This window comes from Haemorhous mexicanus, chromosome 1, assembly GCF_027477595.1.
Source record: "Haemorhous mexicanus isolate bHaeMex1 chromosome 1, bHaeMex1.pri, whole genome shotgun sequence".
Classification (NCBI taxonomy): Eukaryota; Metazoa; Chordata; class Aves; order Passeriformes; family Fringillidae; genus Haemorhous; species Haemorhous mexicanus.
The window spans coordinates 111,142,223-111,166,906 of NC_082341.1; the positions used below are offsets into that span (position 1 = coordinate 111,142,223).

Consider the following 24,684-nt stretch of genomic DNA (forward strand, 5'->3'; position numbering starts at 1 on the left):
ATGGAAACAGTCTGTATCGTGGGGTGGCCTTGATAACAGTATATTTTAAGTAGCGCGGATAAGCGAAGGGGAGAAGAGAGGGGGAGAGGTGCCGGCACGTCGTCCGTAATAACCGCGGGGCTTATCAGCCCGGCCTAAACTCCCCAGCAGTTTCTAAAGTACATTAAGTTACATAAACACGTCTCGGAAAAGAATACACTCCAGCCTGCGATAGTCACCAAAGTGACCCCTCGCACCGCCTCGCACCCGAGCCCGCCGGGCCCCCACGACCGCAGCGCCATGGGAGCATCGGGCCCGATGCCCGGTGCTCCCGAGGCTGTCCGGGCCCAGGGGCAGGGAGGGTGCAGCTGGACGGAGCCTTCTCCTCCTCCCTAGTGCACCCCTGGTAAGGGATCACGTTTGCAGAGACCCGAGAGTGGGGGAAGGAGCCACAGTTCTGCGCTTGCACACGGCTTACCCCCAACCCTTTTTTGGGAGGTTGAGGCGCCCGCGAGGGAATTCGCCTTAATTGGATACGAAACTTTTTTTTCCCCCAATCGGCCTTCTTCCCTCTTTGGCCGCAACGACCAGGAGCGATGGTCACCTCGTTGGCACCTCCTCCCCGGCGGTGTCTTCCCGCAACCGAGCACCCCCCCGCCCTCAAAAATGTCCCTGCACAGGCACCCCAGGGTACCCAACCCAGGCATGGGGCAGGAGATACCTGGGAGTCTCCCGGAGCCCCGGGGTGAAAGCTACGTCAGCAGAGCGGGATTTGGGAAAGGAGTGACGTAATGAAGAGTAAGGAGTCTATCATTTGAGCGGTTCCACAGCAAACCCGAAACGAAAAGGAGCGGAGAGGAAAGGGGTGACTGGGAATGGTTTCCCACGCTGGTCCCAGTTTAATCCGGGTTTTCTTATCGTGATTATCGGAGTAAATAAAATGAAGCTTGTAGCCCGGCTATAACGTAAACAGGCTAATCGGCAGGGAAAAAACCCAAGGCGCCTGAGTGTAAAACATGGGTCACTTTGGAGCCAGGGAACGAGGCGCCTGCCAGGCCAACGTGGCCGTTCTTTCCAGCCGTCCTCACCTTTCGGGCTGGCACCCTCCGGGCCCAGGCGGGTCCCCACTGCCCCCCATGGGCTTACATGAGCACCGGCAAACCCCTCCCAGCGAGCAAAGCCAGTCTCTTGGAAAAAAACCCTCACGGTATTTATCGCTTGATATCCACCTTTACACGTGTTTGAAACACCCTCGTGTTTAACTGGAGAAGGACATCCAAAAGACTGAAAGGAAACGCGAGGTTTAAAGCTCGGCGCTTTTCAGTCCAGAAATTTGTAGTGGCAACACCCAAGCTGGGGAGAAGCGGCGTGGGCAACGAGTCCTGCGGCTTCCACTGCTCTTGTCTCTCGTTTGCAGGTAAAAACCGCGGCACAAAAATGTTTTACGTTTCAAACTAGGATCGGAACACGAGCGGGGCAGAAAACAATTCACCGCCCTCTCTTGCAAAATCCTGTTTTCTATTAAATATTGCATTCACTAAAATATACCTACAAGTAAAAAGGAAAAAAGTCACTTCAGCCTGGTAGGGTGACCGATAATATTTAACGACATTATTTAGAGACAACTGACAAGAAAGAAGTATCACCTTTAATAATACAATTTAATAAAGAAACTTTTTGTCAGGAAAGTGATTGTTTTCCGATCAAACCCCTGCCGCACTATACCGCAAAAATTAACGCGCACAATAAACTTCCAAGTCACAATCAGTTCACCCACGCCGGCAGAGCGGATCGCTACAGCCTGTGTTTTACCGTACCCCCAGCACTGCAAATTCTTCACCTCCCGTTCACCTCGCCTGGAAAGACCGAAAGAAAAGCCGTGCCTACCCCAGGAGCAACAGCACGGCGCATCAGCAGGTTTGGGCTCGGTTTCTGTCGGGAGGGCTCATGCCTGCCGGCTGCCGAGAGCCCGGCTCTGCTCTAGTCCAGCCCTTTGCCGCAGATGACTTTCTGTACAAACTGATGATGACAGATATCCAGCTGATAACCTCTGGTGAACGAAGTTATTTTAATTTCCAGTCACTTTCCTGCTAAGTACCATATCAGTTTGTACACAGCTGAGATAAGAGGGTTGAGGAGCGGGGGGGTAATAAGAAAGAAACAGAGGAAAAATGCCTACTGCCAGCTGTTGGGATGGACACATCCCACAGCTTGCTTTGGCTTCACCTGATGGCTGGGGCAATTTCAAGGAGGAGCCACATTTTTTCATCTCGGATAACTCGGGTTTTGACAAGCACAAACTAAGGAGATTTGATAGAGGGGTACGTTCGCCTGGTTGCTTAGGGCGAAAGCCAGGCACACATCCCCCCCGGGCCGCTACCAGGGGACGTTCGCTAAAATGCCGGGAGGCGCGGGGAAAAGAAAAAACCTTACAGAAGCTGAATATTCACCATAAAAAAAAATTATCCGGGAAGGAGGGAAGAGTGTGTATTATTTCTGGGTTAAAATAAATTTAATAAACAAAACAAAACAAACAAACAAACAAAAAAAAACAAACAAAGAAAAAAGACTGGGGTATCTGGCAGAGCCAGTCCTCTGTGCTCGTTCCTGCTCCCCGAGCAGGGGTCCGTCGCCCCTTCGCTGTGGGCGCCCCGAGGTGCCCCCCCGCCCCCGCCCCCGGGGCTGCGGCGGCCCGGCTGGCCCCGGGACTGGCACCCCTGCGGAGCCCGTTGTTTGTTTAGGGCTGGCCGAGCCCAATCAGGGCCGGCTGCCTGCAGTTTTCCGGCAGGGCTGAGAGAGGCGCCTCCTCTCTCCTTTTTATACATGAGCCGCCGGCCGCCGCCGCCGGAGTCGCCGCCGCCACTCGCCCCCGCCGCACTGGATTTACCGCCCGACGCGGCCCCGCGCCCCGGCCCCATGCGGGGCACCGGCATCAGGTTTGGCCCCTCTCTTTCCTTGCCTCGCCGCGGTTTCGCTTGTTCTTTCTCGGTCTTCTACCGCTGCCTCTCTGCCCTCGGGCACTCCGAGGGGAGCGCGGCGAGGCGGCGGCTGCCCCTGGCTGGGGGAGCCCGAGGGAGAGAGACTGTGTGGGCAAACATCCGATGCCGCTGCCTGGAGCTCTTATCTGCGCGAGCCTTATCTTCCAGTTATCTCGCAGGAGGGAGAGACGTATTTGGTGCCTATCTGCGAGGGGGCTCTGTGTGTGTCCTGTATTCTTGTGCCTGTGGTTATCTGGAGTGCCCCGAGGTGGGCTGAGAGCGGAGAGCCTCGCCTTCTCTTGCTGTCACTTCTCTGCGTCCCCTTTCGCTTTCTCCCCCTTCCCCTAGGGGCTGGGCAGCGGGCTCTCTGTGTCTGTCTGTCCGGCCTTCCTGATGCTGGCAGCTCCGAATTGACACCGCTCGGCTCGGGACGGGTGTCACCGCTGCAAGGTGTGCTGGGGCTCGGGGCAGGCCCCCAGCCGGGGCTGGCCGCTGGGTCCGGCCGCTGCGGCAGGAACATCCCGCCCGGCCTCGGTCCGTGTCCCGCCGCCGCAGCGCACACTTCGGGCCCGGCCCGTGCGCATCTCCCGTCCCTCAGGGGCCTTTCCCTCTCCTCCTCCTCCTCCTCCTCCTCCTCCTCCTCCTCCTCCTTTCCGTGACCTTGGGCTGGAAATAGGCAAACAAGCGAGGCGATGCGCGGAAGAGCTAACATCGCTCTCCGGCGAAGTAACCTTAAAGGGATCGCCTTACTAATTGTTTTCTCGGTGGAACCGAGTCAAATGACTCATTCATTGAAATAATCATAACAACGACAGCAGCCAAGAAAGGGCAGAGACAGGGAAAAATGCCCCCTCGCCCCCCTCTGTCCCCACGCCCTTACGCCCACCTTTGCCCCGGCGTGCTTCATGTTCAAATCCGCAGCCCGGGATGCGAAGGGAGAGGGGAGCAGCCCTCCCGCCGTGCGGAAAGCGGGGCCGGAGCCGCAGCCCTGGCCCCGCGGGACTGGCGTCTCCCGGCTCGTCTTGACCTGGGCTGCCTGATCCCATTCCCGCCAGGGCGAGGGACAACACAGCGCCGAGGCGACATGACTGATTAAGCGCTCAGAGGGGCCAGATAAGCCCTGATGAATCTCATTACGGGAGGGAGACGGGCTGTCCTGTTTGCAAACTTTGTTATTATTATTTCTCTCTCTCCCACTTCCCTGCTCTTTTGTGTCCTCCCTCCCCGCCCTGCCCTGCGGATCCCCCCCTCCACTCCTCCTCCTCCTCCCCTTCTCGCCCTTCCCCATCCACACCCAGCGGCTAGAAGGGGACCTGGATGGCCGTGGCTGAAGGCGGCTGGTGCGCGGTGAAGCGGTGTACTGCGGACGCCGGCGGTTCCTCCTGTCCCTTCGCGACCAGGGAGCCGCGCCCGTCTCCTCCTTCGCCTTCCTCCTCCTCCGGCTCCCAGGGTGAACGCGGATCCTCCAAGACTTCTCGGCCGGAGACCGACGGCAGCCACCGGCCGGCCCCGCCGCCGCCCCCCGCCGCCGAGGGCAGGTCGCTGCTCGCCCCCTACGTGCACTTCGGGACTCCGCACCCCTCCGGCCGTCCCAGCTGGGAGGACATCCTGCTCTTCGCGGACTTAGACCAAACCAACAAGCTGATCTGGTCCAGCCGCGGCCCCAAGCTGAGCGCCCTCGGCGCCGAGCAGCCCGAGGAGATGTACCAGACCCTCGCCATCTCGGCCGCCCAGGGCCCCACGCCTTACGACGGCTCTCCGGGCGGCTTCATGCACTCCACGCCCAGCTCGCCCGTCTACGTGCCCACGACCCGCGTGGGCTCCATGCTGCCCACGCTGCCGTACCTGCAGGGCAGCGGGGCGGCCCAGCCCAGCCACCCGGGCGGTGGCCACGCCGTCTGGTCCCAGCCGGCCGCGGAAAGCCCCTCGTACAGCAGCGGCGGCGGCTCCCACCCCTCGGGCCGCTTCCCGTACTCCCCAAGCCCGCCGGTGGCCAACGGGGCCTCCCGGGAGCCCGGCGCCTACAGCAACAGCCTGGGCGCCAGGGACCAGTACAGCCCCCTGGCCCGGCCGCTCAATGGCTCCTACCCGGGCCCTTACACGTCCTACGTGGGGCCGCAGCTCGCCCCTGCCTGGCCCACGGCGCCCTTCGAGAACTCCATGCTGCACTGCCTCCAGGGCCGGGCCGCCCCCATCCCCGTCCGGGCACCCAGCGCAGGTAGGAGCCGCGGGCAGGGCAGGGCAGGGCAGGGCAGGGAGGGTCGCCGCATGCCGGGGCTGCCCCCCGGGGGGGCGGCGGGGGTGCCGAGGGGCGCGGGGAGCTGCGGTAGGGCCGTTCCGGCCGGGGGCTCGCTGGCGAGGGGCGGCCCCGCTGTCGGTGTCAGGACGGAGGTCCCGGGACCATGCCTGTTCTGGAGTGAAGGTAACTCCCGTCGTTTGTGTTGAGTTAGGGGAAAATGCACCTCCAAAAATACACCTCCGGCGTTGTTTGGAGTATGGCAATCGGGGTTACCAACCCAAAGATCCCAAAACGAATTGCCCGGTGTAAACATAATTTTTAATTTTTCCAATTCAGTACATTTCTGCTTTCCTTAAATGCGGTCCTCTGGACAAGAAACGGTGACAAATTCACTGCAAATTAATCGTTCTCGTATCATAAGGAAAATTGTAGGGGCTCACTTAACCTGTTTTGGATTATTTCAACTATAAAACACTTCATTGCTTCATTAAAAAGACAGGCAGCGAAGCAAAATCTCATATTTGAATGAGGAAACGTAATTTATAAACTGCTGCTAAAATACAGCACCTCCTGAGGGGTTTTGCTTTCATTTCCGAGGTGTCCAATTCTTGTTTTTTGTTTTAGTTAAGGAGATTCTCGGTGTCATTAAATCAATTGTAGAAGTGGAGTTTGAGCTGTGATGATTTAGTCAGAGGTAGAAAGATTAACGATTATTGCAGTCTCTTCAGCTTTAGAATAAATCTATGTATATATAAATAGAGGTTTATGGAGAGGTGTGTGTGGCTATGTATATGTATTTATATATACATGCTCTGCATATATTTATTATGTATATATACATATTTATGTAAATATGTGTACGCACACAGATTTGATCATCATTCACTTTAAGCATAAACTACCTACCAGGTGCATATATTTTATAGACATCGCGATTTTCTCTTCCAGTGCAGTGTTGCAGAAAATTACCCCATGGATTTTTGTCTTTCTGTAGGGCTGTAAACATAATGCTCCTCCCGTCTGTCGATGACACCCTGTAGATTGAATTATTTTAATCCTCCCACTTGGTGTTTAATATCCTGACAGAGGGAAGAAAGTCAGATGTAGCAGTGATAGGAGAGGCCACATCTCAGAGTAACAAGACAGTTGAGTTTTAAACTCAACTTTTAAAAGTTATAGTTTGGAACTAGGTGATGGAGAGTCCAAAAATCAATTGTTTTAATTTTTTTTTTTTTCAAATTTTGTCGGGAGAGACTTGGGGATGGAAAATCTTACGGCAGGGAGAGGAGAGGGGTGAGTAAGAAGGAGCAGAGAAGTGCAGGAGCAGGGCGCTGGAGGAGTGTCAAGGTAGCCGGGGAGCACGGCAGCTTCCCCTGCTCCAGCGGGTCTCTCCCGCCCTTGTGCCTCCCTCCCACTGGTGCTGGGGGCCGGAAGGGTAGGGATTAGCCTTTCCATGAGGAAAAGGACGGGTGCCAGGGCAGCCGCAACGCGGCGTAACGCGGGGCGAAGCAGCCCGGAGCTCCGGGGCCAGGCGACTTTTCTGTTCCTGTGAGGCAAAACGCGGCAGCAAAACCGAAGCCACGCGTTGCCCCGTGTCAGCATTGCGGGAAAATTGTAGCCGAAATGTATTTTTTACGGCTAAATGTTAGACAGTTTGATAAAGCTTTCTTAACGGTACTCGTAGAGATGCTAAAACAGTGTCTAAAATTAATTTTTTTTTTCCGGAAAAAATTGTAGTACTCACTCTCTAAGGGGAAAAATATTTGAAAATGCCCGAGAAATATTGTCACGGCAGAATTTCTTTCTGCAGGCACGCAGGCAATGCCATAAAATAAATAGCCGAGACAAAATACTGTTTAAGTTCCAGCGTCCTTGACGTCCTAAACATTTTTCTGGTTACAGTCTTCAATGGTGCTTTTAGTGCAAAGATTAATAAATCTTAGCGATGTGCTAAGAGCTAGGAGCTGACAACGTAAGTTGAACTGTGCTCTCTGGACTGTGCCGTGTGCCCGTTCCTCTTTAGCGCCTAATAATTCGCAAACGAAGGAAGGAGAGAAACGTATTTGGGTGGGTGCGGGCCAAAAGGCCGAGTCTTTCTCAGCTCAATGCCCGCCGTGTCACCGCAGCACCGCAGCCCAGTCTCCAAAGCTGCTCGACCTTTACGAGCTCTCTTTCGCTGTGCAGTGAAACCTTAGAGAATAACCCAATGAGGAATTTTAGGCAGGTAGCAGAGGGAGGAAATAAAAAAATCGATGACGAAGCTCTGAGTCTGAAACATACATTCCCAGACTCGACTCGAAAGCTGCTGTAAAAATCCAAACATCTCCTTTTATTATTTCTGCACAACGTGGCACAGTAAAACAAGTATTTATTCCCCCCTCCCCAGAAATATGGAAATATGGAGAGGTGAATCAGAACAGGGATTCGCATGGGTGAAAGTATTAGCTTTTATAGGTGGGTTTTCTCTCTCTCTTTTTTTTTTCCTTTTGCTTTTTCCCCCCCCCGTGCTTTTATACCGCTTTCCCCCCCCCCAACCAGTGCTCAGTAACTATGAAAGCAGGAGGCACAATACCGCTTATTTTTCCATTTCCTCTGTTTCCTACAAACCAGCTCTAATTTGACCAAATAGCCGAGGCGAAGAGACCACTGCCCCTCGCTGCCTTGGCACACCAGGGCCCCAAACGCTGCCTCTAAACTAGAAGCTTTAGTACTTGCGAGGCATTTAAAATAAGAGTTAAGGTAGAAAAGTTCTTGTCAAGCTTCGACCCTGGCGAATACTGGGCAAAACGACAGCTCCTTATATCCCTCTCCCCGGGTGGCTCTGGAAGTGGCTATTCTGACAGCCACCTCACTCCCCACTCTGCTCCCCTCTAAAGGCAAGTGCACCTCCCTTTCCGTCTTGTGGGCACCACGGAGGGGGTTTCGCCCCTCGAGCGGACCCCAGGCGGATTTCCCAAGGGTCAAATCCCGCCGGGAGTGGACGGCGGGCCGGGGCTGAGCCTTGCGGCGGGCCGGTGTCCGGGGCGCACCGGCTCTGCTCCGGCTCGGAGAGCAAGAGCTCCGCCGGGGCCCGCAGCGGCTCTGGCACGTTTAAATAAATAGAAAAAAAACAAAAAAAAAAACCAACAAAAGAATCTCAAACCAAATCCAAAAAACAATCAAACCAAAAAAAAAGGAAAAGAAAATCCCAGGGATTTTGTAAAAAAAGTCACCGCATGGCCGCCGTCACTGCCGGGGAATTGCTTTTCCGAGGGCTGGTTGCTCGCTCGCCCGGGGCCGGGGTTTCGGCGGGGCCGGGGCCGCGCTCCGCGGGGCTACACTGGGCTCCGCAGCCGTGCCCCACCGCCTCTCCCCTCTGCTCCTGCCCCCAGAGCTGCTGGAGGACCTGTCCGAGAGCCGGGAGTGCGTCAACTGCGGCTCCATCCAGACCCCGCTGTGGAGGAGGGACGGCACCGGCAACTACCTGTGCAACGCCTGCGGGCTCTACACCAAAATGAACGGCCTCAGCCGGCCCCTCATCAAGCCCCAAAAGAGAGTGGTGAGTCGGCAGGGAGGGGAGGAGGGAGCCGAGAGGAGCTTTGCCCCAAGGAACCCCAGTCAGCTGTAGCCAGGGAGAAATTTGGGGCAAAGATGGGGGAGAGCAATCAGTGTATTAGCCTGGTGATCCTCTTGGCTGCAAAACTGTAGTGGGCTCCTGAGCAGGTTTGCAGGCCAAACTGGTCACTGCGACGGGTGACAGGGCTGGCAGCCTTTTGGGAACCGCTTCAGACCCACTTCCAGGCAAAATCTCTCTCTGCCCCCTTGTGAGCTGCATACCAGGCATGGGCCAGCCTGGCTTTTCAAGCTGTGAGCCCCATCAGTGAGGGGGATTCAGTGGCTTGGAAGAAATTTGTACTGGTGATGTTGGACATTTCCAACAGAAAAAAAAAAAAAAAAAAAAAAAAAAAGAAATCAAGATTGGAAAATGTTTGTTCTGAGGGCTAGGAATTTCTCCAGACCTGCTTTGTTTGCTGAGAGCTCGATCCTTGGGAATGTAAGCAAGTTTTGTATATAATTCAAAGAAAACCAATTGTTTAAACAATGATAATAGCCTTTGTTTTGTTTTACTCCTAAGAAATGAGCAGCAATTTTTCTAAAAATATACTCCTAAAACTAGGGGGGGAAATAAATAGTACAAGCCAGAACCCCTGTTTATAACTCAGGCTGGCACTGAATAGGCAAGGAGAAAATTTAACAAGCGGGAACTGCACATTATGTTTAGCAAATCTGGGTGGAGGTCAGCAGACAGAAAGAATATGCTCTTCAGTAATGGCTGTTACCGAGCGAGCCACAATAAATCACACCACTATAATCCAAGCTGATGTTTGGACCCTTGTGTATGGAGACACTGTATCAAACCCATCAGCCTTTCAAGCCCCTTTCAATCATGCCAGCTGCTTTGCTCCATGCCTGTTTTGCTTGGGCTAAAACACCTACTGTTCTTTATTTCACAACCGTTTGAATTTAGTGCTCTTATGGGAGCGAGGGGAAACAAGACCCAAACACTCGATAGTCGGAACAGACGGTAAGCGCTTGGGAACGAACCCACCTCTGCTTAAAGATCTTTCTTTAAGCCAAAGAGTTAATTTAACTTTAAGCCAGAGGTTTACTGCTGCTAGGTGTCTAGCTGGCTGTCAGGTAAATTTCATGACACAAGGTGTTATCTCATTAGCGGGGACAGATGCAGTGAAGGGGCCAGATCTGCCGATTCTGAACTGCTGTGGCACTCTGGCCCAAGGCAGATTTCAAGTAACTGTGACACCCTGTTGTAGCATTTCTGTGTCCTTTTTTTTCTTTTTTTCTTTTTTTTTCTTTTTTTTTTTTTTTTTGAGGGAGGGGTGCGGGTGAGAAGACTAAAGCTGAGTCAAACTACAGCCTGATTTCAGTCTGACACCTCAGCGAAATAACTCTGAAATAGCTCTGTGTAACAATCCCTACTGAGTACCCTGGCCATAACTATAAATCAACCATGACTCTGTGTTCATACAGTTGGAAATATGTAGGTGAGAAGGGAAAATGTTTTGAAAACGCTAAACATGTTTAGATTGCCCCGAAGTTTCTGATAAAATTCCTGCATCAGAAAAGTCGTTTTAGCTTCAAAACATGCCAAAACTCAATGTCTGTTTAGATACGGGAATGAGCAAAAGCTATTGAAATAAAATGTATGAAGGTTCAGACCAGGCTGCATAGAATTTAGCAAAGTGAAACAGCTGACAGCCTTTCACTTGCAGAGAAAGAAAACGAAGCATGTGTGTTACAACCAGCTTTCTTTTACTCAATGTGATCACATAAAAGACGCATTGAGTTGAGGGCATAATTTGAGCGCTGTGTGGGTACTTATTTAATAACTAGGTCAAAAATTCTGTTTTCATGGTACTTGGATTTTTAAGATTAAAAATTGTATTTGTGTACTTCAGCCTATATAACACTTGGCTGGGTGGTTAGCTTTTTTTCCCTGAGCAATTAATAATGGATTACTGATTCAAGATGACAAAATTTGTATTTAATCTGGAGCTCTTTCTGAGCTGTGGTGTAAAATGACGGCTTACCGCTGTAGACACTCAGACAATATTCAAGAAACTCAGTTATTAATCTGGAATATTCTTCATTCTCAAAACATTTTTATTGGTTTCCCCAGTGGCAGGCAGCCCTGTGGTATCAAAGGTGACCCAGTTATGTCTAACAACCCAGCAGTAAATGATTCAAGAGGAAGGGCATTGTACCCTTAAGTTAGTAATTTCAGTTATGGGCACTTTATGGTCAGAATAAGATTAATGCAATCCTCTAAAACTGACTTCTCCATGTAAACTTGTTCAGCTGCCAGACACAGAGCTAGGCACAGATTTTTTTTGTATTTTTTTGACAATGCGATACTTTGAAAAAGACTAGATTTATGATGTAGCTGGAATTCTTTGCTTGTGATGAACGTAAAAGAGATCAGTTGTTACAGGGACTTTTATAACCCATTCACCTTCATTTCACATGTTTATGAGGACTGCCTTCACTTATGATATACAGCCTGTAGCCATAAAGCTCTGGGTTATACGGTTATTTCTGATACAGAGTTGCTTCATCTTGGCTCCAAACTCCACGGAAGAGTGTCATAAATGGCTTGTTTGCAGTGGGAACCTTGTTGTCACCCACCAGCTTTTCTGCTGGCTGAGGGAGGCTCTGCTCTGTAAAACTCACTCCCAAGGCATGCTGGTTTTTGTATGAGGATAAAATGGGCGATGATAAAAAGATCTTTTTATGAAAGTAATGCTGTAGTATGTGTTACCCCTGGGATGCCCTGGAAAGTTTTCCCCAGATGTGGTGCCACTGAGGGCAGGTGATTGAAGTGGCTGATTTTTCCAATGAGTCAGGAGTATCAGTGGCAGGATCAGAGCTGCCTCTTCACCCGCCATACAGGGGAGAGGGCACTGAACTGTCTGGGGAGGCGGCACAGGAGTGATGTGCCTTCTGTTCAGCTCGATGGAGCTGTAGTGGAGATATTTCCTAGCTGTCCTGCTGGAAAAAGACCCAGTGCCTGGTGTTCTGAACAGACTTCAGGTCACCAGCTCCCAGATGAGAATTTTGCCTCTGCTGTGACTGCCCAGGGTTGAAAGACATTCGGTACCTCTTCACACCATCTTTCCACTCTTGTATATGAGGATAATTCCGTTCTAATTCTGGGCTGTTGCTGACAGATACTATAAAAAAAAGGCTCCTACCACCCCCGCCATGTGTTAAAGGACTTTTTAGAACCACAAAGGCATAAATCATTCTCTGCTGCCCACCTGTTTATACCCATGTTTGCCTGTGCTTGCCTCCATCCAGCCTTCGTCGCGGCGGATGGGCTTGTCCTGTGCCAACTGCCACACCACGACCACCACCCTGTGGCGCAGGAACGCCGAGGGCGAGCCTGTCTGCAATGCCTGCGGCCTCTACATGAAGCTCCATGGGGTGAGTGGCTGCTCCACCGAGGGAGATCCCCTGCCAGCCCTGATGCTGCTTTGGGGAAGGGGTGGTCCTCAAAAAAAACAGCCAGCGAAATGCATAGAGCAACAGAAAAATGTGTGACATCAGAAAATGGTTGTACCACTTTAGCTTGTTATGCTTTTGACTAGTTATGTGTTTACCACTGTAGCTCTCTCAATAGATTTATATAAAGAAACCACCCCTGGATGAGCAGCAGTGGTGTTTTTGTCACTGGAATTTAAACCAGCTCTTTAGTAGGGAAAAAATCCCTAGACCTTTGATGAGACAGTTTTTCATGGACAGGCATAGAGCTATGCCAGCAAAAGAGTGTAATTCAAGCCATAGCTATGCCAGAAAAACTTTAAAGGCAATTTCAGCCTTTGTTGGGCAATAATAGAGTAAAAAAAAGCTCTGTCTTGAATGTGATAGAGCGTGTTTTGGGTGAGACCCCTGTGGACTGTGTTACAGTCAAGCATAAATGTTTGAAGAGCAAGAGCATTAGGAATGATTGAGATGTGGTCTAGCCTTCAATAAAATGTAAATTATGTCACAGGTTTAAATATTATAACAATAGAGAAGGTATTAATTTTCTTTCCTCAAAATGGTGTTAAAATATATTTTAAGCCAGTGTTTTTGTAGTGTGATTATCATTGTGATGAACACAAAGATGATTTTTGAGCACATTTTAATATAAATTTATCCATATAAATATAAATTTAGATACCATAAAGCTGTGTTTTCGGCAGATCTGCTTATAGGAACAAATACTAAGTAAATTCTTCTATTCTAAAGCTTCTGTCCTAAGATTTTTCCTTGTGATGATCTGGTTTTCAGAGCTAGTCCGCAGGATGAGGATGATTTTTTTTCTCATATACATTCTTTCTTTCCAGAATCAGGCATTGGAGATAATTCCTAACTGACTGCAATAATAAATCAAGGATCAGATATACCCCATCCAATTTAATTTCTTATGGCTTACTGCCAAATAATGCTGGTTTTTCCTTATTTCTGTACTGTTTTCCTGTGGATTGATTGAGGGGTTGAAAAAACTATGAAGTTTGCATAGAGAAAAAAAAGTTTTCCTATTTTCTTAATTCAGCTACGACTGCCCTTGAATCAAACTGTTGTTTCGCCCAAGCAAAATGCAATTATTTTTTAGAACTAGTACTGTGACACAGAGAAAATTGACTTGCTATAGAGACATTTGCAACATCACGTCTGGTCTTGTAGTGCATTTTTATTCTTGATTAGAGTACATATGCAACTCTGTGATTGGTGTGGAAATTTAATTTTTTCAGGTTCCTCGGCCTCTCGCTATGAAAAAAGAAGGAATTCAGACAAGGAAGCGAAAACCTAAGAATATAAATAAATCAAAGGCATGCTCCGGTAAATATAAAATATAAGAAAGTGTAGCTGCAACATTTGTAGTTGTCTTGGTTTTTTGTTTTCTCTTCTCTTCTCTTCTCTTCTCTTCTCTTCTCTTCTCTTCTCTTCTCTTCTCTTCTCTTCTCTTCTCTGTCTGAAAAATATTTATTTTTAATGCCAATTCCCAATTTTCCAGGTAACAGTACTACTGCAGTTCCTATGACTCCAACATCCACGTCTTCTACTAACTCAGATGACTGTAGCAAAACTGCTTCTCCCGGCGCACAGACTGCAGCCTCTGGGGTGAGTGTCTGTATCCGCAGGCAGGCTGATCACTGGGCAATGTTATCACAGCTTTTATCTTATCTAGCAGAACAATAATCTAAACAAACTTTCCAGTTTTGTTAGCTGATACTAGAACAAGATTTTCGGAGGATATTACATATAGCTGTAAACAGAACGACAAGCTGAAGTACTTTGCAAACCTTCTTGATTAAGATCTATATAATTTTTATGATAGTTAGCCGCAGCTTAACCGCAGATATTTTGTTTTTAAATATTCAGGTTCTTTCATTTCAAAGGTTTTCTTTTGGACAGAAGACAATAAAACATGCCCAACTGATCCTTTCAAGAAACAATTATACATATACATACATATATATGCATTATCCCAAAGGGTAAAATCCAGAAAAACATTATCCTGCTGTATGAAGTAAACCATACAGGCTTTTGTTCTAAACTAAAATGTGCAATTAAACCCTGATCCAAACTCAGCTGAAGCCGGGCTGGTGCGCCCTGCTGATTGCAGTGCATGGGGGTTCAGCCCTCTGCCCACAGTGGGTTTTTCAGGGGCCAGATGCTCAGCATCTGGCAGCACCAAGCTCCAGAGAAGCAGCCGAGGAGTGCTGATCATCCCCTGCTTTAGCTTTGATCCTTGTTTTACATCATGTACTCCAACCATCTCAAACTTCCTTTCTTAACTCAGCATGTGTGATAAATACTACCGCTAAAGTTGTGAAGCTTAATGCAGATTAATTTCTAACCCCTTGGCTGTACCTATCCATATCCACACTCACTTTTCAGCCTCCTGTATCCCTTAATCTGCCACATCATTTCTTTGAGAAACTTTTCTAATGTTGCTTTCTTTAGTCCTTTATTAATGAAAAGAAGACATTGTTTATAATAGCTATTTTTCAGTATGTCTTGGATTTCCTACATTCAAATTACTTTCAATAGTTTAATTTCTGTTGTACAAAGTTTCATTGTACAAGGGGAAGAAAACCTCATTTTTTAGCAAATGCGATTGTTTGTGGACTGACAGGGCCACCCATTTTCAGAGGCACTGGATTTTGGGTTTGGATCCTGTGAGACTAGCATAGTACTAAAAGGGCTTGTCTTTGACATGAGAAAACCCTGTCAATCCAGTAAAATAAACAGATCACATCAAAAAAAAAAGAGAAACACTAACTGAAAAGTGAGCTGTTGTAGTTTAGGAATTGGGTTTCAGACTCTCCCAAGGAACTACTATGCACAGTTTAGGCTCTCCCTTGATATTTGCAAAGGAAAAAAATGTAGCCAAATTTTCCTTAAATTTTCCTTGTGTTACCTTAAGCAGTACTAGAGATCCTGAGCAATGTGGTGAGATTTATGTAATAGGTAGAAAAGGAAGCACAATCCCAGGCTAGACTGAGGCAGCACAGCCTTGTGCTGCTCGGAGAAGGAGAGGCCATATAGACAAGATCTCATTTCCACTATGCTGCTGCCTTCTTGGCTGGCTAAAACCTGACTTCCTTTCTGTGGTATTTCTCCCTAGAAGGGCACATCAAACACGTCATGAATAATCTTTATGTTATAGTTTTAGTAGTACCATTTTTAATATGGTTTTTCCAGATGGAGTTGTGTGGGTACCAGAGGAGAGGGGTGCAGGGGCATGGATTGAGACTAAAAGACTCCTTGAGAACTGCTAGCAACTAGGAGCAACTCCCAGGAATGACCCTGAAGCTGCTCCTAGTTACACGATGGCATCCCCAGTGACAGGACTTCAGTTCTCCCTGATTTTTCTACAGTAGATCAGACTGGGAGAGGACACCTGTGCAACAGCTGGGAAAATCTGTCCCCTTATATCCAGCAGGCAGCATGGTAACATCTGCATAGCCTTTTCTCCGCCATGATTTGATCAGATGTGCCTTGCATATGCAAAGCACTTCCAAATACCCCCTTGTGAAGGATTTCAGTGAACGGAAGTGATGGAGAGGGGCTGTGACATGCGCTGGAGAGAGGAAGTTGCAGTGGCAACCAGACGTATGGGCATCCCTCTGACTCCATCCCAAATTATGTGAAGGGCTACTGATCTCCCACCCCTGTGCCCCAGTCCCAGATGAATGTGAATGAAAAGAGGATTTCCAAGGGAGCAGTTGTCAGGATATGTCACGGCCATGGTCACATTCTTCACTCAGGCTTCTGGCTTTGCCCAAGCATCTGTAATTCAAAGGGATGAGGACTCGGGAGGCTGGAAGTTTAAAGTAGAATGTGGTGGCTGTCAAGATGGGCTCCCGTTGTCCCAGACATAATTTGGGAACATGATCACTAACTGCAAAGATGCAAAATAATTTCTAAAGAGTCTAAATCTTATGGAAGGGATTGAGAACTCATAAAGCCTGTTTAAGCTGTTGTGAGTGAAGGGATGTCAGCATTTTAAACCTGATTACATGCTGAAGCAAAGATGCTCTGCTAGACTTCTGTTTTCTTGATTATTTTTTCTTTTTCCTTTTGAGTTGATCTATTGATAGATCAAAGGTTTGTAATTATTTCTAGAATAGACAATGGCTTTGCTCAAGGAGAATAACCTTCTCCAGCTCATGTGAGGAGGGAAAAAAACAAACCCTCAGATGGATGAATCCAGGCTCTGTAATCTTTGGTCACTTTAAGAAGACCAATGTTGATTCCTGACAGTGATGTTGGTGATGTTGCTGAAAAACAGGCACCTGCCTAAATAGTGAACCTGGCTTGTTCCTGTGCCTTACACAACAAGCATGGCAACTTGTTTTTGTTTTACTCTGTTTTTGCTTCTCTAGCCTTTATTCTGTGAAGAGGGGGAAAATGCCAAATTGACATTAGGCAGAGAAATCTGATGACGTTTTAGAAACTGTTGTGTGAAATTCACAGCAATGTTGTTGCTAAATGAAACAGAGGAGATGAATTCCTCTACTGGTACAAAAGCAATTTGTTATGCCTTTTGTGGGAGGCTGCCAAAAAAGTTTCCAGTTATGTAGAAATCTAATGGAAATGAAATTCAGCAGAATTCATTTGTGTCAGTAACATTCACTTTTTGCCCTACCTTTCTTTATCTCTTTTAAAGTAAAATAAAGAAGGGAGGGCAGAAAAAGAGGAGGGCAGCAATTATTCTTGGCAGTGTCTTTGAGACTGTCCATTTCACGAAGGGAATCTTATATGATGCCAATTCTGAGACAAATTAGCAAGAGCCTTAAATGTTGATTTTACATTCTAGCTGAAGTTTAAACATTTAAGTGATACGATTAATGAATTGCTGTGGGGGCAAAGTTGATTTCAAACATCACAAAATGTAGAAGTGTTTGGATCGGAGATATTTTGTTGTCCCATTGTAAAGGGGCTATTTGCCAAATTCACATCTGGATCTAGGATCTAGGCCTATTTCTGTTTTCCTAAGCACTATAAGTACTGGGTGTCCTGTGTTACTAATGTGGAAAGGGTCCAGCTGCATGATATATGAAATTGCCTTACGTCCCCATAAAAAGAAGATTTGAAGGTTTCAGACAGCCCGCATCTGCATCCATACCTGCTCTCCCTTTGATGCTGCTGAAACTGTACAGGGAAAAACTCCACCAAATAAATTGCTAAATGAAGGGCATGGTCTGCAGTGCAAACCCATCCGTTTCCATGCAGGGGCTCCAACAAGTGTGATAACCAGAAGAACTTTATTCCCTTTTTAGGATAAAAGCAGTATGAAACCTGCTGTAAAAATCTGCTTTTTATGGCAGGACATGGAGTCTCCTTGAGCCACAACTGATGTCAGAAAAACTCAGCAGCACCAGGGGAACTCTTCTTTCAGAAGACTCTCCTGTGTCCTTTGTGTCCAGTTTGGAGTTTTCTCAGAGGAATCATAATCTCACAACACAGAAAGACTTAGGGGAAAAAACTAGTGCTTACTTCCCTTGGAGGTTAACCTTGAGAAGTGGTTCAGGACTGGCTCTTCAGTTTTGTAGGGTGGGAAATGAGAGAGCTGACTGAGATGGCCTTGGCATGTGGTGAGCTAGAGGGAAAAATGCAGTTTTAACTGTCTCCAAAATGCTGGACAAATGGGGCTGGATTGGATTAATGGCTTCTCCTGCATTTTCTTTCTCTTTTTTTCTGTCAGAAGAAGAGGAGCGAGCTATTTAGAGGTGGTGTTGTTTGCTCCTGTTTAGGCAGCAAATTGGTAGGACATTTGTGCTGGCTACATGGAAATCAGCCTCCATAGAGTACATCCCAAGTCTGGAGGAATCAGAGATTCAACCTCTTAAAACAATATGCTAACCACCTGGATATAGGGGAGCTGAATGTCCAGGGGTCCTTCAGATTATCTGATGATAATGTTCCAGTTGTATGGAATGATTTTGTAGGCATTGGGACAGAGTTTCCATGAGAAAGGCTCACCAGCATGGTTGGTAGGACTTTCACCTGGAAAATGGGAACACGGTGCCTCAGTCCTGGTATGGGTAAATATTTATCTAAACCAGGTGGAATAAGATCAACAGGAGGCATGAGGAACGTGGCAACCTAAAATACCAAAGAGCATGGCAGACAGGGCAGTATGCTGGGAGATAGGATACTCTAGACTCTAATTTAAATTTTTCTTGGTCTCTTACCTCTCCTGCATCAGTGGTCAGTCCTGGACAAAATGGAAAGCAACTTTCTTCTCCCCACTCAGTTTCATACACTGAGTCTTTTTTTACATTGAGTAATTTTCTTTGCTCCATGTATATGTATCCAAAAAAAAAAAGGCAATTCATTTTTATATCAAACAGAAGGAAGCAATCCAGCTTTTTTGTTTCAGTGGGGAACAGCAAGGAAAAAGTATTTTTGCTTCTATCCCAAAATTCTATATGCACATGGATGCATACCTTTTGCTTGGTTTTGTTTTATTGCCAAAGCAATAAAGACAGTTACTCACACAGCCCTTGACAGCAGTGGGTCATCTGTTTTCCAAGCCATGCTGGAAGTTGCCTCCCTTAGGAAATTAATGAAGTATTAACCACAGATTTATGTTGCTATAATACAAAGGAGAGATTAGAAGATATGTAAACTTACACGTCTACAGTATAAACAAAAGGATCAATTGGACTGGAAAGAAATGACAGCTTTGTGTACTAAGAGGGTCGTTACATCAGTAAAAAAGCTGTCATTTTGCAGTGCCAAGACTTGCTCTTTGGATCCAGGGAGTGACAGCGTTGGGAAAATGTGCTGTTTTTGAGGATGGACATTGTTGCAGGGAGGCTGAGGCTGGAAAATTAGGGACTCCACCAGTTTGCCACAACACTTCATGTGTGAGAGAATTCTTTGCAAATGTATTTTAACTGACTGTAGATATCATTTAAGTGTTGCGAAAGTAAACTAGGCTGAGGAGGAAGAGAGTCTCAGCTGAGACCCAGCTTATTGCTGACTTAATGTAATGTCCAAAATTCATGGAGCATTTTGAACGTGTTAAGTGGATAGAGCAAAGGTCTATCTGATAGACCAAAGGTCTAGATCAAGGCCCTTTGCCCCCCCCTCCAGCTGATCTTGCCCAGCACATTTCCCTCTTGGCTGCGGAGGTGTGGGGGAAGGCCAGAGGGGAAAGTGTCCATCCCCTCTCCCTGCTCTCTGTGGTGGGCAGATGGTGCAGGAAGGAGTGGGAGGAAGAAAGCAGGAGTCTTTCAGCCAGAGCTGATGCTGCTGTTCCCTGAGTGCTGGCAAGGACAGCCTGAGCAGCCTGGTTTTGATGTGGAGCACCTTTAGTGGGGGTTAATTTGCCTCTAAGGTCCTGATGGCAGGTTTGGGTGCAATCTAGTTGTCTCTGTGGCTCTGGCAGAGGTCTTCCTCTGTACATGGTGGGCAGGTCCTATACAGAAAGGCCACCTCAGATAAAGACAACCAGCCTGGGGCCTGACTCATGGCCAGCTCCTCCTGGTTGGGATAAAAAGAAGAACGTTTGCAGAGAGAAGCACAACTTCCCTGTTTCTTTGGGAGGCAGGCTCTTCCCAGTGGACTTCATTCATTTTTTCTCTGGAAGCTGACCTTCAGTTGATTATCTGTTATCTATTATCAGATTTCACCAATAAAAATAAAGTCATTACCTTCTTATAGATAGAGCCAGTAGCTGTGAATTAGACCCCATTATCTTAATCAGCATTGTTCAGCTTATTTATTTCAGCTGAAAAAAGTCCTCTAATAACTAAGTGTAACTTCTGCCGTCTTTCATCCCTTAAAGCTGGAAAAGTAAGAGCGAAGGTAGGGAGGCTCAGGAACAGACTTGTGATTCTGTCACGTCCTTTTCATGAGCCAAAGTTTGTTTTCCATGTCTCACTTTGGGAGCTGCCCAAGCTGCCTGGATTTGTCATGACATTACTGGGGTGGGGTTTCCAGGCCTGGGTCCTGCCCGTCCTGGCTCAACAGAGCCAGAATCCGGCCTTGGACAGGCAGGGATGGGCAGTCTTCAAACAGGACATGCCTCCATGTCCTCCCTTCTGGGGTGCCTGAGGGAGGGGTACCTGATAACTCCATATGGAAACTGTGGGTCCCTGCACCCCACCTTTGTAGGGCTGAATCAGGAAAAGGTGAATTACACTTTCCAAGCCTGGAAAAAACAGGTACTGATAAGATATTTGCCTACCAGAGCACCAGTCACAAATATGGGCAAAAGGGAACCTTTCAAAGCAGCTCCTAGTATTTTTAGTTCAGGTTTAGCAAACACTGCTCAACGAATTTAAACCCTTCTTCCACAGTGGGGAGGCTGAAGCTGTTAAAAATTAAGACTATTGTGCTAACAGAAATGTTTGAGGCATTAAAAATAAAAGGAAGGCTTTGAAAAGCCAGGCTGATGCAAGATCAGGGCTGTATACAAAGGTTTGCAGGGAACCTGCCTCACTGAATTCTCCATGCACAGTCACAGGGAAAGAGGATACAGAGATTCGTTGTCATTGATTGGCAACTGTATGTTCAAGGGAGGGATAAAACATATCTCTTAGGATTAGAGCTGTTTCAGCTGGTTTTGGGGGACAGCTTTTTTTCCTTCCTTCTCTGCATTTCTGGGTAGTGACTAATGGAGTGGGAGCATGGTTGATGACTGGGTGGAAGAATACTGGCGGTCAATCATTTTAATAAAAGGTTAAGAAAATACTGGAGCCCAGGTTATTTCAGACAAAAATGACTTCGAGCAGTGAGTATCTCTTTCAGAAGGTGAGGTTTTCCCTGGATTAAGCACAGCAACAAGAGCTCTGCTCCACACCATTTGGAAATTACCTTTGAATTAATGAAGCCTTGCTTTTCCTATGGCAGGACTGCTCGCTTGGCACAGCTCCAGGAGAGCCAAGAGCTCTACTCTTGTAAAATGATTAAATATGTATACTTCGTACTTAAACAGCAGGCAGGAAGCTTCTGCAGTCACAGTTTTTTTCTTTTTTTTTTTTTTTAAGGAATTTCATCTAAAGACTATCCATTAACAAGTAAATTAAGGCTTTAAAGTTGACATATCCAAGAGTTAATTTTGCATGAAGTCAGCTCTTAAACATTTCCTTTATCAGGTGAAAATGTTGCCCCTTCTCCGTCTGGCACTGCGATTTTTTCCTCTTTAGCGGATCTGCTCAGCCTCATGGAAAAAATGATTGTTCCTTTGTCTTTTTAACTCTCCATTTCTCTGTTAAAATAAATGGACTGATTCCAATGTGGTTCAGAGGTTCATCTCCGTGCCTACCAGGGCTTCCCTGCATGTTGTCTTGTGCAGTCAGCAGAACAAAAATACTCCTGCTTCAAAGGCATAGTGTTTCTCTGCTGAAGATTAAAAGAGCATCTCCTTTAGTGACCAGTCCTACAGGGATAAAGTGGTTTTGGCTGGCGTTTTGAAGGGTCAGGAATGATTTTAAGCATTTCAAGGGCTGAAGAGCCCAAAGAAAGCCTCTTTCCAGAAGGTGCTCCATATCTGCTCCTGGGGAATCAGGATGTATTTGGCTTCTCCCACGGGGATGAAAAAATAGAGCTGCCACCACTCTCAGATCACATTTTTTGGTGTTGGCAGCTGTGTCTTTTCAGTAGGGGGCAGTGGGACACATGCACATTTCCTTCTTCATCATGAGCTGATTTCCAAGTTTCCTGCACATCACATGGTTTAATTTCTACCTCTCCAAACACAGGCATCACTGCCATCAGCAGGGCTGGGCGGCTGGGCTCATGCTGACACATTCTTTTGTTTCAGGATTTCAAGGCACAGGGGCAAGCAGAGGGCAAAGCCCATTTTTGAACAGAAATCCTGTCGTGATGGCTGTGCTCGAGGCCTGCTGTGCTCTCACTCACGCTCCAGTGTGTGCCAAGCTCACCTGCTCAATGAATCTCTCTTTGCTCTCCCCCTCCCTTCAGGCGAGCTCGTCGGTGATGTCTGGCCCAGGAGAGAGCACCAGTCCCGAAAGCAGCAACCTTAAGTATTCAGGTCAAGATGGGCTGTACACAGGAGTCAGCCTGAGCTCCACGGCCGAAGTGACAGCATCTGTGAGACAGGATCCCTGGTGTGCCCTGGCTCTGGCGTGACCTGGTGTGAGGGAAGCTGGATCCTGGCAGCCCCCGGACATCTGCGCGTAGTTTCCTCTGTGGAGCGGTCGCAGCGGCAGTGAGAGTGCTGGCAAAGACCATTCCTCTGAAACAGTTTTTGAGCCTTGGTGGCAGAGGTGTTTTTCTGCTTCCCAAAGAGGCTTTGCCAAAGCATCCAGTTCCTCAACTATGCAAGAAAAATGTAGGGAAAGCAAATGACCACCGGGGATAGCTAATGCAGCCTTACACTCTCAAAAAAACCCCTTCAAAGCTGCCCTCAAAAAAAAAAAAAAAAAAAAAAACCAAAAAAAAAGGAAAAGAAAAAACAACAACAAAAAAGAAGAGATAAACCCACACCTATTGATAGATTCCAGAAATACATCCTCAACTTACCCAGCAGTGCTGCCTTTCTGATTATATAGTTGTTTTCACTCTCTCATCGCCTTTTCCCCTAAGAATGAGGTGGAAGTTGTCAGTGTCGAGGAGGGAGTAGCAAAGACTTTAATTACCAGAGATAGTGAGATACTTTTTAATGAGTGTCAGAAGTGCTTACAGCTTGAGTTGACGCAGACGTCTCGCACTGAAGATTTGATGTCTTCGCCCCGTCAGACCTCTCCTTCCGTGCTCTCCATCTTCAGCGTGCCTTGCTCCGCTCTTCAGAGCCCAGCCATGTCCCTGGAAGAAATCACAACGTTTGGTACAAGTCCCGCAAGGTCCAGCTGGTTAAGGAGATTTTGGGATTGGTGTTTTTTGGTTTAAAATATTTACTCACTTTTCAAGACTGCGATATAACTTTTAAAGTACACTGTGACTGAGATTTATGAAAGTCCATATTTCCTGGCTGAACTGTGTAGAGTCAGTCAAAATTTGTAAACAGGGTAGCAATCAGATATTTTTCTTCCATACATACAATAATTTTTTTAAAGAAGTGCAATTTGCGTTGCAGCAATCAGTGTTAAATCATTTGCATAAGATTTAACAACGGTTTTTATACGAATGAATGAATGTAAACATTTTAACTTAATGGTACGTAAATAATTTAAAAGAAAAACTTAACTAGGCGTCCTTAGGCTTTTTAGCGCAACAAAAATGCATCCATCTTCTGTATTTCCAGTTGTTAAAGCAAGAGTTTCAAAGAACAAGCCTTCTCTCAGGAAAATTGCCCTAGCCATTTGCTCCGAAGTGTTGTACAAAAATGCAAATGCATCCCCAAGGGGTTTTTTTGCCATTGAGTAAGTGTGTGGTGGAAAGAAACAAATTGCAATGAAACTTTACTACCTAACTGATACATATGTAAATACTACAGAAGATATCTAGGCATCTCGAAAATGTAGGATGCAATCTGTATAGTGTGACTGATGCATAGTTAGGTTGGTTTTCATTGGTTGTTAAGTGGGACGTCATTTGGAAAGTTGTTTCATCAGAGCTTTACAAATAAAAGGGTATCATTTTAGATTTTTTTTTTTCTGTACAGCGTGCCTTTTCCTTTGTCTCCAACACAGTTGTTAAGCTGCATTAAAAGCTATGGAAATGTACCTGGTACAGGTGGCATGTCTGATGGCTGCAAGGAAGGTCTCCAGCTGAGGTGCCTGCTCTGCCTACCTAAGTCTGCACTGTGTGCTTTTTCTGCAATTCCCTTTGCTACACCTTCTGATGATCTGTAAAACTAAGGCTCCCACCTACCAACACAGGCTCCTCAACACAGGGCACACATGAGATTTTTGTGATGAAAGTCTGGGGAACTGAGCCCATGCCCTGTGAGGACTATCATTATTTTGCTTGCCCCTCACACCATGGCTAAAGGGTGTCACCCAGGTTCCCTGAGTAGGCAAATATCAGAATGTTACCCACTACAGATGTAACTGCTGAGTGGCAGAGGCTTTGAGTGCTTTGCTGGCATCCTCCCGTGGCCAAAGGTGAAGGGCAGCAAAAACTAAAGGCACTGCTGCTGAAAAGAGAAGACAGTGGATTTTAGCTACTAAGGGAAGTGGAAAACCTTTTAGTGGCTTTGAGTTGTCTGCATTGCTCAGTTCATTGGGGCCAGACTAATTGCCAGGTGTGATTTCCAGCTATGGCAGCAGTGCTGTTGGACTGGGAATGCCCAACCTCTATACCCATGGAGAGACTGCAGTGTGTAACTTTGTCTCTCTATGCCAGACCTTCTTTTGGGGTGAATTGGGGTAGCTCCTTGGCCCCCAGTGAAGCTATGCTGGCTTGCACCAGCCAAGAATCTGCCTCTTGGTTTTCCAAACCTGACAGTTGGGGCCATCTCCTTTTGCCAGAGGCGTTGTGAGGACTGTGGGATGAATGCTGCAGCACAGCCACAGGAGG

General features: G+C 47.3%; 1 protein-coding gene across 1 annotated transcript; it reads left to right on the forward strand.

The window, feature by feature from the left end:
- Positions 1–2,783: 2,783 nt before the first annotated feature.
- On the forward strand, positions 2,784–23,806 carry GATA6 (GATA binding protein 6). The gene is made up of 7 exons (XM_059859166.1): positions 2,784–2,915; positions 4,256–5,175; positions 8,568–8,734; positions 12,052–12,177; positions 13,491–13,578; positions 13,754–13,860; positions 22,186–23,806. The coding sequence occupies exons 2-7, from the start codon at positions 4,275–4,277 to the stop codon at positions 22,351–22,353; spliced, it is 1,557 nt and encodes a 518-aa protein (XP_059715149.1). The 5' UTR covers positions 2,784–2,915; positions 4,256–4,274; the 3' UTR covers positions 22,354–23,806.
- The last annotated feature ends 878 nt before the right edge of the window (positions 23,807–24,684 follow it).

Coding starts and splice junctions, on each gene's coding strand:
- GATA6 (XM_059859166.1), top strand. CDS start 4,275: ATGGCCGTGGCTGAAGGCGGCTGGTGCGCGGTGAAGCGGTGTACTGCG. Junction 13,579..13,753: donor TAAATCAAAGGCATGCTCCG/GTAAATATAAAA, acceptor CCAATTTTCCAG/GTAACAGTACTACTGCAGTT. Junction 13,861..22,185: donor CACAGACTGCAGCCTCTGGG/GTGAGTGTCTGT, acceptor CCCTCCCTTCAG/GCGAGCTCGTCGGTGATGTC.